Source organism: Lontra canadensis, unplaced genomic scaffold (genome assembly GCF_010015895.1).
Source record: "Lontra canadensis isolate GAN:19392208 unplaced genomic scaffold, GSC_riverotter_1.0 scaffold76, whole genome shotgun sequence".
NCBI classification, from domain to species: domain Eukaryota; kingdom Metazoa; phylum Chordata; class Mammalia; order Carnivora; family Mustelidae; genus Lontra; species Lontra canadensis.
This window is the reverse complement of record NW_022631070.1, coordinates 6127131-6141660: the sequence shown is the minus strand read 5'-3', so window position 1 is coordinate 6141660 and position 14530 is coordinate 6127131. Positions and strand designations below refer to the sequence as shown.

Below are 14530 nucleotides of genomic sequence, written 5' to 3'. Positions count from 1 at the left end.
CTTTATGTGTATTAATAGTTCCCCTCCTAACTTTAAAATTGTGGGCATCTTTGACTTCTCAGTGTGTGGCCCCTTGCATGTATCCTTTTCCTTTCCCACTGTCCCTACCTTAGGGCAACTTCTTGATAACTGATTTTGATTTTTGTATTATGTTCCCAGTCATTTTTCAAACCATCGGATAGATCAGCCTACACATAACATAACTTCTGTTATCTCTCACCTGCTCAATAAAATCCTCTGCTCATCTGTCTTCACCCACAGCCCGTGACTGCAATCTGTGAGCTCACTCCTTCATGGTCTTCTGGGAAATCCTTGCACTTTTGCCTTACTTGGGCCTATGAAGAACATAACATGGCCTTCCAGCACCAGTCAAATAACATCTTAGAATGGCTTCAGTAGCACGTTTCCCAACCCCATCTCTGCTCAGAAGACTGCTGGAAGTGGCTTCTCCTCCTGAACTCCTGTGGCACTTGGTAGCTAGCTGTACAACTTACGTGGGAATTTTCAAAAGCTGTCTGTTATGAGTTATCTCTTTGTGTAGCCTATTTTTACATAATGGTCTATTAGCAGTTTAGAAGCAAATATGAAATCTATTTTTATATGATCTACAATATCTAGAATAGTGCCTTCCACATAGATTTCTCAGATTTTTCTGATCCTAGTAAATCCTGAGAACAGAAACTTTTTTGCAAATTACTGGCATTGTATCATCCATAGTAGTGTATAGTTAAGATAAAATCCTACCTTCCAAGATAGGATACAGTACATTCTGTTGAGGAAGAAAGTCTGCTTCTCAGCAGACCTATCAAATCAACTTAAGTGGTGTTTTTCCAGAGAAGAGGAGACTGTCCAGACTGTGACAGTCCAGAAACTGTCATTAATGCGTAACTTGAGGTAAGTTACTTCACCTCTGTGGACCTCCTTTCTCTACCAGTAAAGTGCAAGTTACCTTTTAAAAAAGGCCTTTTGACTCTTTTAGGACCCTATCAAGATTAGTCATTTCAGAATAGAGCAGGATTCCGTTATTAGAAATCGCCTTTTTGTATTTATGGTGTAAAACATCTGTTACACAGAAAGCAAGCTTCTCAGGCACACAGGAAAGGTATGTGCCCCTGAGTCTGAGCAGCGCTGACGTTGAACTCTGAGGTAGCGCGGTTCTTGCCGCCCCCACCCCCGCTCCAGCGAACAGGGCAACCTGAAGTGCGCCCGCGGTGCCCACCCGGACGGTCCCAAGGACAGAGGAAGGGCCTGGCTGCTCTCGCGGTGGGGAATATGCTCGCGCTAAAAGCTCCTTGAAACATCCGGCTTTTCTTTGGTGCACACACTTACTGGACTTGACTTATAGCTTTCTTACTTGAAGTTGTCGTTTCCGCCACTGGATTTCTTTCTAAGTGATAGGGTCTGAGAAAAATATCCGTCTGTGGCGAGGACTAGAGTAGATAACCTAGATAAGCAATTAGTTTCCCTTCCGCAATGCTGCCGAAACCAGGAAAACCTTTTTACATTAACCTAAGGTTCCCTCGAGCCTTGAGTTGCTGTAGAAATTCCCAATCTCTTGGAATCTCTTAGAGCCGCCTGCAGGAGAAAAGGGAGCGGCCGAGGGGGGCCGTGTCAGTCACGCTGGGTCACGTGTGCACAGGCCCCGCCCCGGGAGCCCCGAGGTCTGGGTGGATCGCGCGGCTGCCGCAGAGCGGTGGCGGCGCGAGGGAGAGCGGAGGCGGATGGCTGCCCGGGAGCCCGGGGCTCGGAGGGGAAGCCTGTGCGCCGGTGGTGCCGCGCTGTAGGGCGGGCTCAGCTCCCAGCGACTGAGGGTTTGCGGGGGCACTGAGGGAAGCATGGTGGCTCATGACGAGATTGGAGGTCTGCTGCCCATCAAGAGGACCATACGAGTCCTGGACGTTAATAATCAGTCCTTCAGGGAACAGGAGGTGAGTCCGAAGGAAGGCTTTCTGATACTTCGAAGATTTTCCACAGCTTATTAACAGGGTGATTTTAAAGTTAACTTTTGGTCTTAGTGTTAAAACGTAGGACTTTGATTTCTGTGCAGGTTTGAGGTGTGTCTGGCTCTGTGGTAGAGGTTTAGGGATTATGCTATGGATAGGTTTCAACATAGCAAAGCTTGAGTGTACACAGACTTTTATACAAAAAGGACAGGACTTTAAATGTGTATGCTGCTAAATTTGGTTAAATTGGTCACATTTCTGATGCTTAATACATTGTTCTTTTTAACTTGCGCTTATATTACCTAGTCTGAGGAACTGTGTTTCGGGGTAGAAGGAAAATAAGAAAACCTTCAGTGCAAGTTTCACACTAGTGAACAAATGGAAACAAAATGCTATCTGACCTCGTCCTTGTTTTTATTTTTCTTTCCATATCTAATAAGTTTGTGTGTGCAACTTTTTTTCTTTTTTGAAAGGAAAAAATGTTAAAATATTTAAACCATCAAACCATTATTTCGGTTACTTCTCCCCTCCCTGCTTTAATTGTCTGAAGTCATGGTTTTTACAAGTATTTATGAACACTTAGGAAAATAAGTCAAGTGATTTTTGTGCCATTTTATTTAATTTTGACAGTTGATCTAATATTCTGTGGATCCTCTTATTTTTACTGCTTACTCTATGGTGTATACTACATTGTCACCTAGAGGACAGAAATAGTGGTCCTGTGTTCAATTAACTATATGCTTCTTATCTTGATTGTGGTAATAGTTTTGTGGTTATATACTTGTATCCAAACTTACCTAATGGTACATTTTCAATATGTGCAGTCTGTCTGTCCATACCTCAGCAAAGCCACGTATCGTACGTACACACATCTTCTGGGAGTTCCAGTGCTGCCATCTTTAGGAGTTATGCTTTCATTTGGTATAGTTTAGCTTTGGTTTTTTTTCTTTTGTTTTTCCTGTATGGTTTTGGTTTTTACTTTTATGTTTCAGTTTTCTCAAATGTGTAAGCATTTCCTTTGAGTAGGGCAAATCATATATGGTCGTCAGTGTAAATACTGAAACTGATCATCTTTTGGACCATCAAGAACTAGTCTTTTTTGGTTGGTATCGGACACCAGCCAGGTTTCTGACATATATTTATTCCAAAGATTTAAAACACCAGAATGTTATTAGGTTCTTAGTACTAGCAACAACAGCCTTTAAATAAATGACTAAGTGTGACTATTTCTAAGTAGAAAGCAAAGAAATCTTATGTAATTTTAACTCTTTTATCTTTTTATAAATATTTTTTCTTTTCTTTCTTCTTATTTTAAAGTTCTTGCCAATGAGAGAAGATTATGCATCCAATAACCCAAACAAATAAACCCAGATATATACTGGGGTTTTTTTGTTCTTGTTTTTAACTACGATTTTTTTTTTTTTTTAAGTAAACTCTATGCCCATTGTGGGGCTCAAACTCATAACCCCAGGGTCGAGAGTCTCATGTTCTACTGACTGAGCCCCTATTTTTTTTTGTTTGTTTGTTTTTAAGTGTTGATTTGGTTGACTATAGAAGAGACCCTCCTAGTCTCTTTCATGACGTTAGTAGAAAAAAACTTTTTATTTAAAAAAACTGCATTCACAAGTTTTTCCATGTTTTTGTTTTTATGTGCAAGGTACATCCTAGTAAAAGACTTAAAATGCATCTTAACAACGTTCTGTTTACAACTGGATTAGCAAAATAAATGGAGACATTATAAAAAGTCGGTCTAAAAACAGATATCCTAAAATAATGCATGTGATTGCCTGGCTGAACTAGATAGTCTGGTTAAAACCTCGCCAAAATAAACAACGTAAATCTATGTTCAAGGTATTGGGGTATTTTTCCATCTCTCTGAACTTTGGCCCTGGTGGAAGATTGGCTGTAGGAGAAAGTTCTTGTGTATGGAAATCTTGTTGGTATTCCTTGTTTATTCTCATAGATGTTCAGAGTGTCTTTTGAGGAGCCTATGTAGTTCACCGTCTGCACTGGCTCTTTTTAAGCTTTTTGTATTTACCCTGACGCTGCTAATAGCACCGCAGAACGGTAGCAGCCCCAGCAGCAAAACCTGGTAAGCCTTATTTTTGTGATGGTGAAACAGGTGGACTCCTGCCCCTCTCTGCCTTCACCACCTCGAAACACTGTGCCTGCATCCTGTGTGTGCCAAGTGGCAAATGTGGGTATAATTTAAGTTCTCAAAAAATTCTGTCTTTGAAATAGTTTTGTGACCAGTGCTAATGTTTAGGTTCTTAATAACCAAACCAAGATCATTTGGACGGTTCATCTGGATCTCTAAAGAAAAACTCCTTTTGGTTGTAGCTTACATAGGTGGAATCCTAACCTGTATTTTAAAAGAAATTTTTGTTCCATCCTTTAAGGTGACCCTATAATATAATAGGTGACTGCCTAATCTATATCACTTTGCTACAGAAGTTTCCTCTGTGTGATACTTTTTCTCAAATACTGTATGCATATCCTAAGGTTAGAGGTGAACCGTCTTCAGCTTTACATTTCAATCATACTTTTTAAGTTATTGAAATTTTTCATACTCTTGAAATATATATTCAAAAAGTTTGTGTTGTGTCTCCTAAACATTCATCGCATATGTCCTTTTAGGGAGGGAGTGGGTCCTTTACTTTTGGATCCCCAAAAACATGTGTGAAAAGTACAGAGGTAGCTACCCCACCCCCCATTTCCTGATTTAGTACTGCACTCACTTACTTACTTACTTACTTACCAGGGCATTTGAAGAGTCTTGAGCTCTAGTGACGGAGCTAGCCTGGAACTCTTACCAAGACCGTTGAGATCAGATGAACTAAGACTGCCATGTCCTTTGTGAAGATGGGAGATAGATGGCTTTCTGAAGAACTGTAGAACATATTTAACTACCAAATACTGCTCACCATAAATATCCCACCACCCTAAACGGATTGCATATTAATTTCAGAAAGATGTTTTAGATATATTTAACATTTAACTTTTTTATTACTTTTAACTTTTTATTATTTATTTAACATTTTATTGTTTATATAATTATTATATAATAACTAACATTCAATTAAACCTTAATTCTGTAGTCTTAACTTTAAATACCACATAATTTTGAGTTACCAGGAAATAAGTAGTTGAACAGTAACTGATCCTATAAAGATAAGAATTTTTTATCATTAACCTGATTTTAATATAATAAAATAGGCCCAAAAATCTTGTCCTCCCATCCAAACTAACTTTTCTTTCCAAGTTCACTGGGAAGAGCACATTTCCAAAGATGTGTTAAGTTGAAATGACTGATCTTGTGACTTATTAGGAAGTCAAATTTGTTATGTTTTAAACAGGGAAGAGGAATTAACCCGTGTTTCCAAAAAGTAAAACAGAACCTTCTGACAACTGCTTTGTTTCTAGTTAGCATTGGCATATCTTACTTTGTGAGGAGGTAATTATATCTCTGCTCAAACAGAAGACTCTTTGTACTGTCTTTACTAAATAGAAAGGAATGCCTTCTGCCGGACCTTCTGCCCATGCATGTGTCACTTCAGTCTTGCACAGATGTGTGTTGTAAAGGCATCCGCACATGTCCTTGGCCACACAGTGTGTCATTTTACTACATATCTTGAAGGCTTCTTTTTTAGTTCATTTAACATTTGCACATTAGTGGTTTTATATTCAAAGTTTTACTTTGGGGTTAATGACTTTGTTGGGAGAGAGTTGGTCTAGAACTCTACCTCTTAGGGCCTTCAAAGACCTGACCTGGTCTTTGAAGGCCTTATCTGCCCAGTCTCCTTAACTTAGTAAGTCACATTCCCTTCTGATATGAGTGCGTACCTTTAGGAGTTATAATAGGCCTTGCGTCATTGAAGATTCAAATCATTGAAGGTTCTTTCCAGAGAATTTTAACTCTTTCTGCCATTTTATTCTTAAATTAGTAGTAAGAGGACTATTTTTACTCCATTTTCTCACCCCTTTTTTATATGACATTAGTCATATCAAAGAATTTTTAGAAAAAAAGTTCTCATCTGTCATTTTTAAACGGTAATTTTTACATGTTGTCTTTATTTTAATTATATATTCTTCTGAATTATCATCAGAATTATTTTGTCAAGTATGCCACAGTTGTCAAAAGCACCAAATACAAATAAATATATTCCTTAGACATGTAAAAAGACAGACCTGATGTTCTTTATTTCAGTAGCTGTAGGAGTCACCTAATGCTGTCCCTCCATTTCCCTAGCAGTAAAATTAAAATAATGTGATCTGTAAAGTTTTGAGATTCTTGAATGATTATGTGTTTACTAAAGTATTATTTTTGAGACAATATGTGTAGAATAACTATTTCTTCGCAGCTTGTATGTATTTTTCCTTGAAGTTAACAAATTAAATATTTGAAAGAGAACCTAATTATTCATAAATCCCAGTGTATGTAGTAAGTGGAAATATTTCTAAGAATGTTAGTAATAGCAGAAACTTAATGTGTTCTAGGCATTGTTCAGGCCACTTAAACATATCTTACTTAATCTTCATAACAACTATATAAAAGAGAAGGTCTAATATTAATCCCATTTCACATATGAGAAGACTGAGGCCCAGGACATTCCTTAGCAGGTGCTAGAACCAGGATTTGGGTCCAGTCAGTCTGATCCAGACCCTGAGTTCTCTCCTAACCCTGTCCTGCCTCTGCTTGCGCACATCCCGTGACGGGGTGCTCTTCCTTCCGAGTTGGCCCGTTCGGCAGCAGAGAGGTTCATTTAAAAGCTATTCTCTAACTGAAGTACTTAAGAATGAAATGATACGATGTCTGGGATTTGCTTTAAAATAGATGAAGCAGTTCTCACACCAAAAACTGCTGAAGCTGAGTGATAAGTAACCTGGGATCCATTATGCTGTTACTTTTCACTTTTGTGTGTGTTTGAAATTTTTCATAATAATCAGGTACTTTTTAAAAGTGACTCTCTCTATTAAACTAAAAAGTTCTGTAGAATTCTGGAATCTAGTGTCTTTGTTTTCATTTTAGTTTTTCTTTTGTGCAGTGATAATATTTGTTATGTTCTCAAAGTGATACTTAGCTGGCCTTTCTCATACCATTAGTTTTTTTAATAGTTTACTGTTACTCAATAGTGTTCTTAGTATTTTAACAATAAAGGACAACATTCATTTTCAGAGTTTCATGTTTCTCTATTTTATAATGTACAAGTACTGGTTTTTGAGAGTGTTCAACTTTGTCCAAACTTGTTTGAAACCATTACACCTAAACACACATTTAGTGTAATCTGTTTTTGTTTTTACAGGAGCCAAGCAATAAAAGAGTTCGACCTCTCGCTCGGGTCACATCCTTGGCAAATTTGATCTCTCCTGTAAGAAATGGAGCAGTCCGGCGCTTTGGTCAAACAATTCAGGTAAGCAAGTGATGGGGCTGGGAGGTGAGTAATGTAGTAAGGGGACTTTCTACAGAAGCCTAAAATTTTTATTTTTCTTTGAGTTGTACAAACAGTTTTACACTATTATATTTAAACATAAAGCTTTGTGTTTTTTTTTAACATGCTAGTAAGGAATATTTTTACGAGAACAGTATTTATATAACTCCATTATATTAAGTTACATCTTATATCAAAGCAGTCTTAGATAGTTTTTATTCCCAGAAATGTAATTTTGGCTGGTAAATATTTTAGAATGGTAGATTGAAGCTTGAGAAATTCTCAGAACTTTGTTTTTAATTTGTCTATTTTTTTAAGAAAAAGGAATAATTACTACATCCTTTAACCCTCTCTTTTGTTCACCTCTTTTTCTTGCTCTTTTCTTTGCCTTTTTTTTTTTTTTTTTTTTTTAATTTTAAGTCATTTACCCTTCGTGGTGACAGCAGATCCCCGGCTTCTGCCCAGAAGTTATCAAGCAGGTCAACAGTCCCAACTCCTGCCAAACGGAGAAGCCGCGTCCTGTGGTCAGAGATGTTAGACGTCAATATGAAAGAGTCTTTAACTACCAAAGAAATCAAACGACAAGAGGTGAGCTGGCATTCAGTAGCAAGGCTGTATTTATTGGCTTATCCTTAAAAAAAAATCGTCCCTGTGTTTTAAACATGTGTTTTGTCAGAAGAATAGCAAACTAATGCTTAAGACAGAAATCAGCTATGCTTTAATATCTCCGTCGTGACCCATCACCCACGCTGAGCAGCAGCACTCTTGACAAGTGGTGGTCCTTAAAGTTAACTCTCATGGAGTGAAGTTGTAAGACATAATGGCAGCCTCTTATTTGAGATTCCGTTCTGAATTATAGTCTTCACACGGAGTCACTTTAAAAAGCACTCTTCAAAACGTCAGTTAAATAATGATAAATATCCATTGTCTATAATTTTCCTTTCTCAAAAGAAGGAATGACCTATAATGTTTGCTGGATTTTTTTTTCCTCTTTAGGCGATATATGAAATGTCCCGAGGTGAACAGGATTTAATTGAGGATCTCAAACTTGCAAGGAAGGTCAGTAAATAACTTTTTATCACATGCCCTAGTCATAAAAAATTATATTTCACAAATTATAAACTTCTTATATGGCTTCAAATCTCTTCAGATATGAATATCAGTAAGAGAATGTGTTTGAGTAGTTCTTTTATGTATCACAAATAGAATCCACGCGTAGCTTTTATATAGTTAGTCATGTTTGCGTTCAAGGAAGGTCTCTCATCATGTTTTATTTGCTTGATTTCTTTGGTGACATACTTCTCCTCTTCTGATAGGCCTACCATGACCCTATGTTAAAGCTGTCTATTATGTCAGAAGAGGAACTCACCCATATATTTGGTGATTTGGACGCTTACATACCTCTCCACGAAGGTAAGAGATGCTATTTAATTTTCATTTCATATCTGAACAGCATTAATGAAGGTTGTTGTGGTGGTGGTGGTGGTTGTTTAGAGAGAGCAAACAGGGTGGGGTGGGAAGGGGCAGAGGAAGAGGGAGAGAGAGAATCTCAAGTAGGTTCCATGCCCAGGACAGAGCCTGACATGGGCTTTTTGTCATGACCCTGAGATCATGACATGATCTGAAATCAAGAGCCAAATGCTTAACCAGCTGAGCCACCCACGTGCCTCAACACAAGTTGTTTTGAATATAAACTTCTGATTTAGTGCTGAATTATTTATTTTCTTAAATAAATTTGTTATTGCTATTTCTGCCTTTTTTGCATTTCAGACTTACTGGCAAGAATAGGAGAAGCAACCAAACCTGGTGGAACAGTAGAGCAAATCGGTCCCATTCTTGTGAACTGGGTATGTAGTGAATTGCTTACACAAAATAGTTTTTGACATATATGCCAAGTAAACACCGTAAAGTTATGGTGTTTACTTAAAAAAATACTTTATGAATGATATGATTTTATTTGTTTTAAAAATATGTTCCTCTTTGGACACAATTCCCATGTAATCTGTTTTGTTCCATTAACATTTGAGTGCCTGCTAGATGCTAGGTGCTATTCTAGGAGGGACCATTGGGGATTCAGTGATGACCGACGTCTCTACATTTATAATCTCGAGAGAGGATAGTCCAGTACATACACAGTCTCAAGGGTGGTGATGCCCGTGGTAGAACAACTCAGATGCCCTGAGAATAGAGAAGACTAGCATCGACTAAGGCTGAGAGAAAGTAGAAGTCATGGGTCTTCAGTTGGATTTAGTCAAATTATAGGGAAATTAGAAAAGGACATTCTGATGTTCGCTCAGAACACTACCCTACCCAATTACCACCTGCAGGGAAATTTTCGCAGCTTATTTAAACTTTGAGAATTAGCTGTAAATTCTGTGTTTGTTTTCACAAAAACATGTATCATACCATGTTTTCTCTTACTCTTCTTCAGTTGCCAGGCTTGAATGCTTACAAAGGCTACTGTAGTAACCAGCTGGCAGCCAAAGCTCTTCTTGATCAGAAGAAACAAGATCCACGAGTCCAAGACTTCCTCCAGCGATGTCTTGAGTCTCCTTTCAGCCGAAAACTCGATCTTTGGAGCTTCCTAGATATTCCCCGAAGTCGTTTGGTCAAATACCCTTTACTGTTAAAAGAAATTCTTAGACACACTCCAAAAGACCACCCTGATGTTCAGCCTCTGGAGGAAGCTGTGAGTCCAGTAAATGATTCATATGTTTTTCAAGTTTATGTATTAGCTGGCCTTAGAAAGGTAAACAGTGATACTCTCAAGTCTTAGGCATTGGGCAGCATGGTGAAACGTTCTGTTGTTTTTTTAAGTACCCAATACAGTAATGCACTAAGCCATAAAGAGACCGAACGCACTGTTTACTTACATTTTAATCAAAAGACTAGATGCTAATATCTGCTCTCTTCCACTAGCTAGCTGTGTAACTTTGGGCAAATCACCTAATTTGGCTGAGGCTGTTTCATTTGTAAAATGAAGGAACTAACTGAACCATCAGATTTCTAGAGTCCCTTCAAGCTTTTAAGTCATTTTAGTAGAATGTTTTAGCCCTGCAGGGAAACAGAGTAAAGTTAATATGCTAAAGATGCTTCATTGATTTCCTGATTTTTAGATATTGATAATACAAGGAGTTCTCTCTGATATCAACTTGAAGAAGGGTGAATCAGAATGCCAGTATTACATTGACAAGCTGGAGTATCTAGACGAAAAGCAGAAGGATCCTAGAATTGAAGCAAGCAAAGTATTACTCTGCCACGGGGAGCTGAAGAATAAAAGTGGACATGTGAGCATATTTTCATACTCATTAATCCAAAGCTATTCCTTTCATCCTTCTACTTTGTTCAGTTTTTTCTGCCTAAGTCATGGATCAGGCTTTAAAATAAATTCATCAGACAGTGAAAGAAGGTTACTGGTTTTTATTTTGTGTTAACAGCTTTCATAAAGCAAACTTTGGTTTCTTTTGTGACAGAATGACTTAAATGTCTTGGGGGAGAGCAGTTTATACATTATTTTTTAGTTTTGAAGCATAAATCAACTTGTTTGGCTAGGAGTTCCTTTCTAAATAAATTACAAGTTTTATAATAAAGCATATCCTTCAGAAAATTTTTCAAAGAGTATATAGTGATAGAAGTAGCTTTTAGCACTACTAAACAAATTTCTACAGTAGATTGAATGAAAGCAAACTAATTTTTTAAATATTAATTATAAAAGTACCTGCTAGAATAAAATGTAAGCATGGAATTTTTTTTTTTAAGACTTATTTATTTATTTGTGACAGAGAGCACCTGAGCTGGGGGAGGGGCAGAGAGAGAGGGAGAGAGAATCCCAAGCAGATTCCATGCCCTGAGTGGAGCCTGACATGGGGCTCGATCTCATGACCCTGAGATCACGACCTGAGCCAAAAACCAAGAGTCAGACACTTAACTGATTGAGCCACCCAGGCGCCCCAGTGGAATGGTATTTTTTTTTTCATTAGGTGCTTTTCAGAAAGAAGCCCAGTTATTTGGGTTTGGGGTTTTTTTAAGTTTTTATTTTAATTCCAGTTTGTTAACATACAGGGTAGTACTAAGTTCAGGTGTACAATATAGTGATTCAACAATTCCATACATCTCCAGTGCTCATCACAAGTGCTCTCCTTCATCCCCATCACCTGTTTGCCCCTAGAAACCCAATTTATAAGTTGAGGTTCTTTTCGGAAAAAGTTGAAACCTGACATCTCTGATTTCTATCATGAAGCCTAATTGTTCTATAAAGCTTACATTTCTGTGGGACAAAAAGAACCATTAACATTTACCAGCTTGCATTTTTTTAATCCTTATATTGTTAGAAAACTGGTATACAATACTGGTGTTCCAGGTGTGTTACTATTGGTAGGTCTTTGTGGTGCATGGAGTTTACTCAGCTGCTCCTTAATCTAATGTTACATACTGATAAAAATAAGTTTTATATCATCTGAGATTAGAAAAGTTCTCCAAGTAGAACATGCGTAGCCTTGAAACCACCGTCTTTATGGGGTCATTTGTAAGGATGGATTTCACTCACTTAAAATCACAAAGTTTCACATTTAGGATGTATTTGTTTCTTGTTTCTCTAGAAACTTTACATATTCCTGTTTCAAGACATCTTGGTTTTGACTCGGCCTGTTACACGAAATGAGCGTCACTCCTACCAGGTTTACCGGCAGCCGATCCCTGTCCAAGAGCTGGTCTTGGAAGACCTGCAGGATGGAGATGTGAGGATGGGAGGGTCCTTTCGAGGGGCTTTCAGCAACTCAGATAAAGGTAAAAATACAAGCTTTAAGGTAGTTTACAGAAACAGAAACTCAGAATGTAAATGAATTTAGCTTCAATCTGTAAGAATTCTGTCCTTACACAAGAAGTTGTTAATGAAATGGATTTCGTTGTCCTGTACCTACGTGTTCCGCCCCTGAAACAGTTGTCAGTTGCATCGCATAAGTGACTGGTGGGCCTGGGATAGGAACAGCCCCACCCGTAGTAAGACTGTAGGCTGACTTCATTTTTCAATGAACTTTTCAAAAAGTCTTTTTTACATTTTTTATTCTTCTAGCTAAAAATATCTTTAGAGTTCGCTTCCAAGACCCCTCTCCGGGCCAGTCACACACTCTGCAGGCCAATGACGTGTTCCACAAGCAGCAGTGGTTCAACTGCATCCGCGCCGCCATTGCTCCTTTCCAGCAGGCTGCTGGCCCAGCCGAGCCGCAGGGCTTGCCGGAGCTCCACGAGGAGGGCGAGGAGAACAGCCCCTCTGCTGGGAACGTCCGAGCCCAGAGAAGGGCGTCCACGGCCTCTAGTGTGACTCAGGTCCAAGTCGCTGGAGACGCTGCAGAGAGCGGCTGCCCAGTGCACACGGCAGAGGACGTGAAGAGTGCGAAAGTTCACCAAACACAGCCTGGCTTCCGAAAGGCCAGAGACAGAGCCCAGTTCAGTGGCAAACGGAAAGAGACTCTGGTATAAAGGAAGTTCTGTGTATTAACTGGTGGAGAGACTGTTTATTTATAAATGTGTACAGTTTGTTTTTTCTTGTAATGTGAGCATGGGAGCACTGCAGGACTGCTTAATACCAGTCTTAACATTTGCTATGTTTTTGGTTGGTTTGGGTGGTTGTTCCTTTTTTTTTTAATGGCAGCTAAAGATACGTGCAGATTGCTATTAGACTGTAGCCTTTTTTTTTTTTAAAGATGTTTTCCCCAGATTATTTAGAACATGCAAATCTGATCTTTTTAATCAAATGAAATATTTATGAAATGGATTTTCTCCTTATCCTGCATTCATCATGATTTTCTAGTACCAGCCATTGTGATATTTACAATATTTGCCAAAAACCAAAGTTTTGCAAATACTGGGATTTTACCAGTGTTTCTCTGATCAACTTTGTTTGCAGAATTTGAAATTGTAGAATTGGCACCTAAAATCTTCCTGCAGTATATGTTTATGATATTTCAGAACTTACACTGAAACATAAAACTCATCAAGTTTTCCATTTTATCAACTGGAATGCCTTATATTTGTTTTTCACTGCACATTCCTCATTTTTCATCCATTTAACCTGCCAATTATTTAATTTTTTTAATCTGTAAAGTAGTTTTTAGTGTCTGCTTTTATTTTTTTACTTTGATGCCTTTGCCTTTTCAAATTGGCATGTCTTTATTTTCTTCTTTGATTAAAAATGTGTGTGTATGTATGTGTGTGTACGTATATATATATATGTGTGTGTGTGTGTGTGTGTATATATATATATATCTTTTTTTTTAAATCGTATTAACTTTACCAAGTGAAACCAAGCCATACTGTTTTTGAGCCAATTAAGAACATTGCAATTTTTAAAGTGTAGCACGTCAGAGTGCTGAATACACGGGAAATGACTCCCATGTATTCGGGACTACCAAAAGAAAAACGCCGTAAGGTTTTTGTTGGAAGTTTCAGTGTTGTCTGAAAAACCAGAGGGAAGGCAGTTGACTGATAGTAAGTTTAGAAGAACTGTACACACAAAAAAAAAGAGGGCCTAAGAGAGTGAGTAGTTTTGTCTTAAAGTAAAAATGTCTGGTTGCACCAGAACATGAAAGGAGATAGTAAAAGCTAAACTTGAGGGTGTGTAGTAAGTCGTAGAAGGCTTGGGGGAAGTGACTTTTATTTGCCTTGGTTTATGGGTTTGAAAGGAAACAATGAAATGTGTTGAAAATTTGACCATATTAGATCAGTTTTGGTGGATTTATTCACAAAAGGGGAAAAAAGACTAATGAATCTTTTCCTGTAAAGTGTTTCTGTTCAAATGAGGCATAGTATTTAAGGAAGGAAGACTAAAGCCCTGTGTCATGGCAGATCTATATTGGTGATCCACTCAAGTAAATGTTGACTATTATGTGAATTCTATCTGGCCAGTGGAAATGAAAATTGAAAAAGACTGTAAATAGATAATCCAATGATTTCTCTGTATAAATGAATTATACAATTAAAAAAAAAAGCACACACATAATCACCTTAAAGTTTTCTTGGCTGGTGGATATTGGGGGATATTTGCCAGGATGTGCTAGTTCAGTAGAAGAGGTATTGGCAAGCCTCACAAAAGTTTTTAAAAATCATAAACAAATCCTTGAAATTCATTGATAGTAAGGGAAAGACTGAATTATAAGGACA

The 14530-nt window shown here is 38.0% G+C and overlaps 1 protein-coding gene across 2 annotated transcripts in view; it reads left to right on the top strand.

Moving 5' to 3' along the window:
- NET1 (neuroepithelial cell transforming 1) overlaps positions 1-13378 on the top strand; it is a 57435-nt gene extending 44057 nt beyond the window's left edge. The window contains exons 1-10 of one of the 2 annotated variants that reach the window (XM_032881663.1): positions 1717-1928; positions 7247-7354; positions 7793-7960; positions 8369-8431; positions 8689-8785; positions 9143-9219; positions 9804-10061; positions 10489-10659; positions 11971-12157; positions 12444-13378. In XM_032881663.1, coding sequence (XP_032737554.1) covers positions 1836-1928; positions 7247-7354; positions 7793-7960; positions 8369-8431; positions 8689-8785; positions 9143-9219; positions 9804-10061; positions 10489-10659; positions 11971-12157; positions 12444-12850 — 1629 coding nt within the window. In that variant the 5' untranslated portion in view covers positions 1717-1835 and the 3' untranslated portion in view covers positions 12851-13378. Of the gene's footprint in view, positions 1-1716; positions 1929-7246; positions 7355-7792; positions 7961-8368; positions 8432-8688; positions 8786-9142; positions 9220-9803; positions 10062-10488; positions 10660-11970; positions 12158-12443 lie in introns of those variants that run through there. The other variant, XM_032881662.1, reaches the window with a different exon arrangement.
- Positions 13379-14530: the final 1152 nt, after the last annotated feature.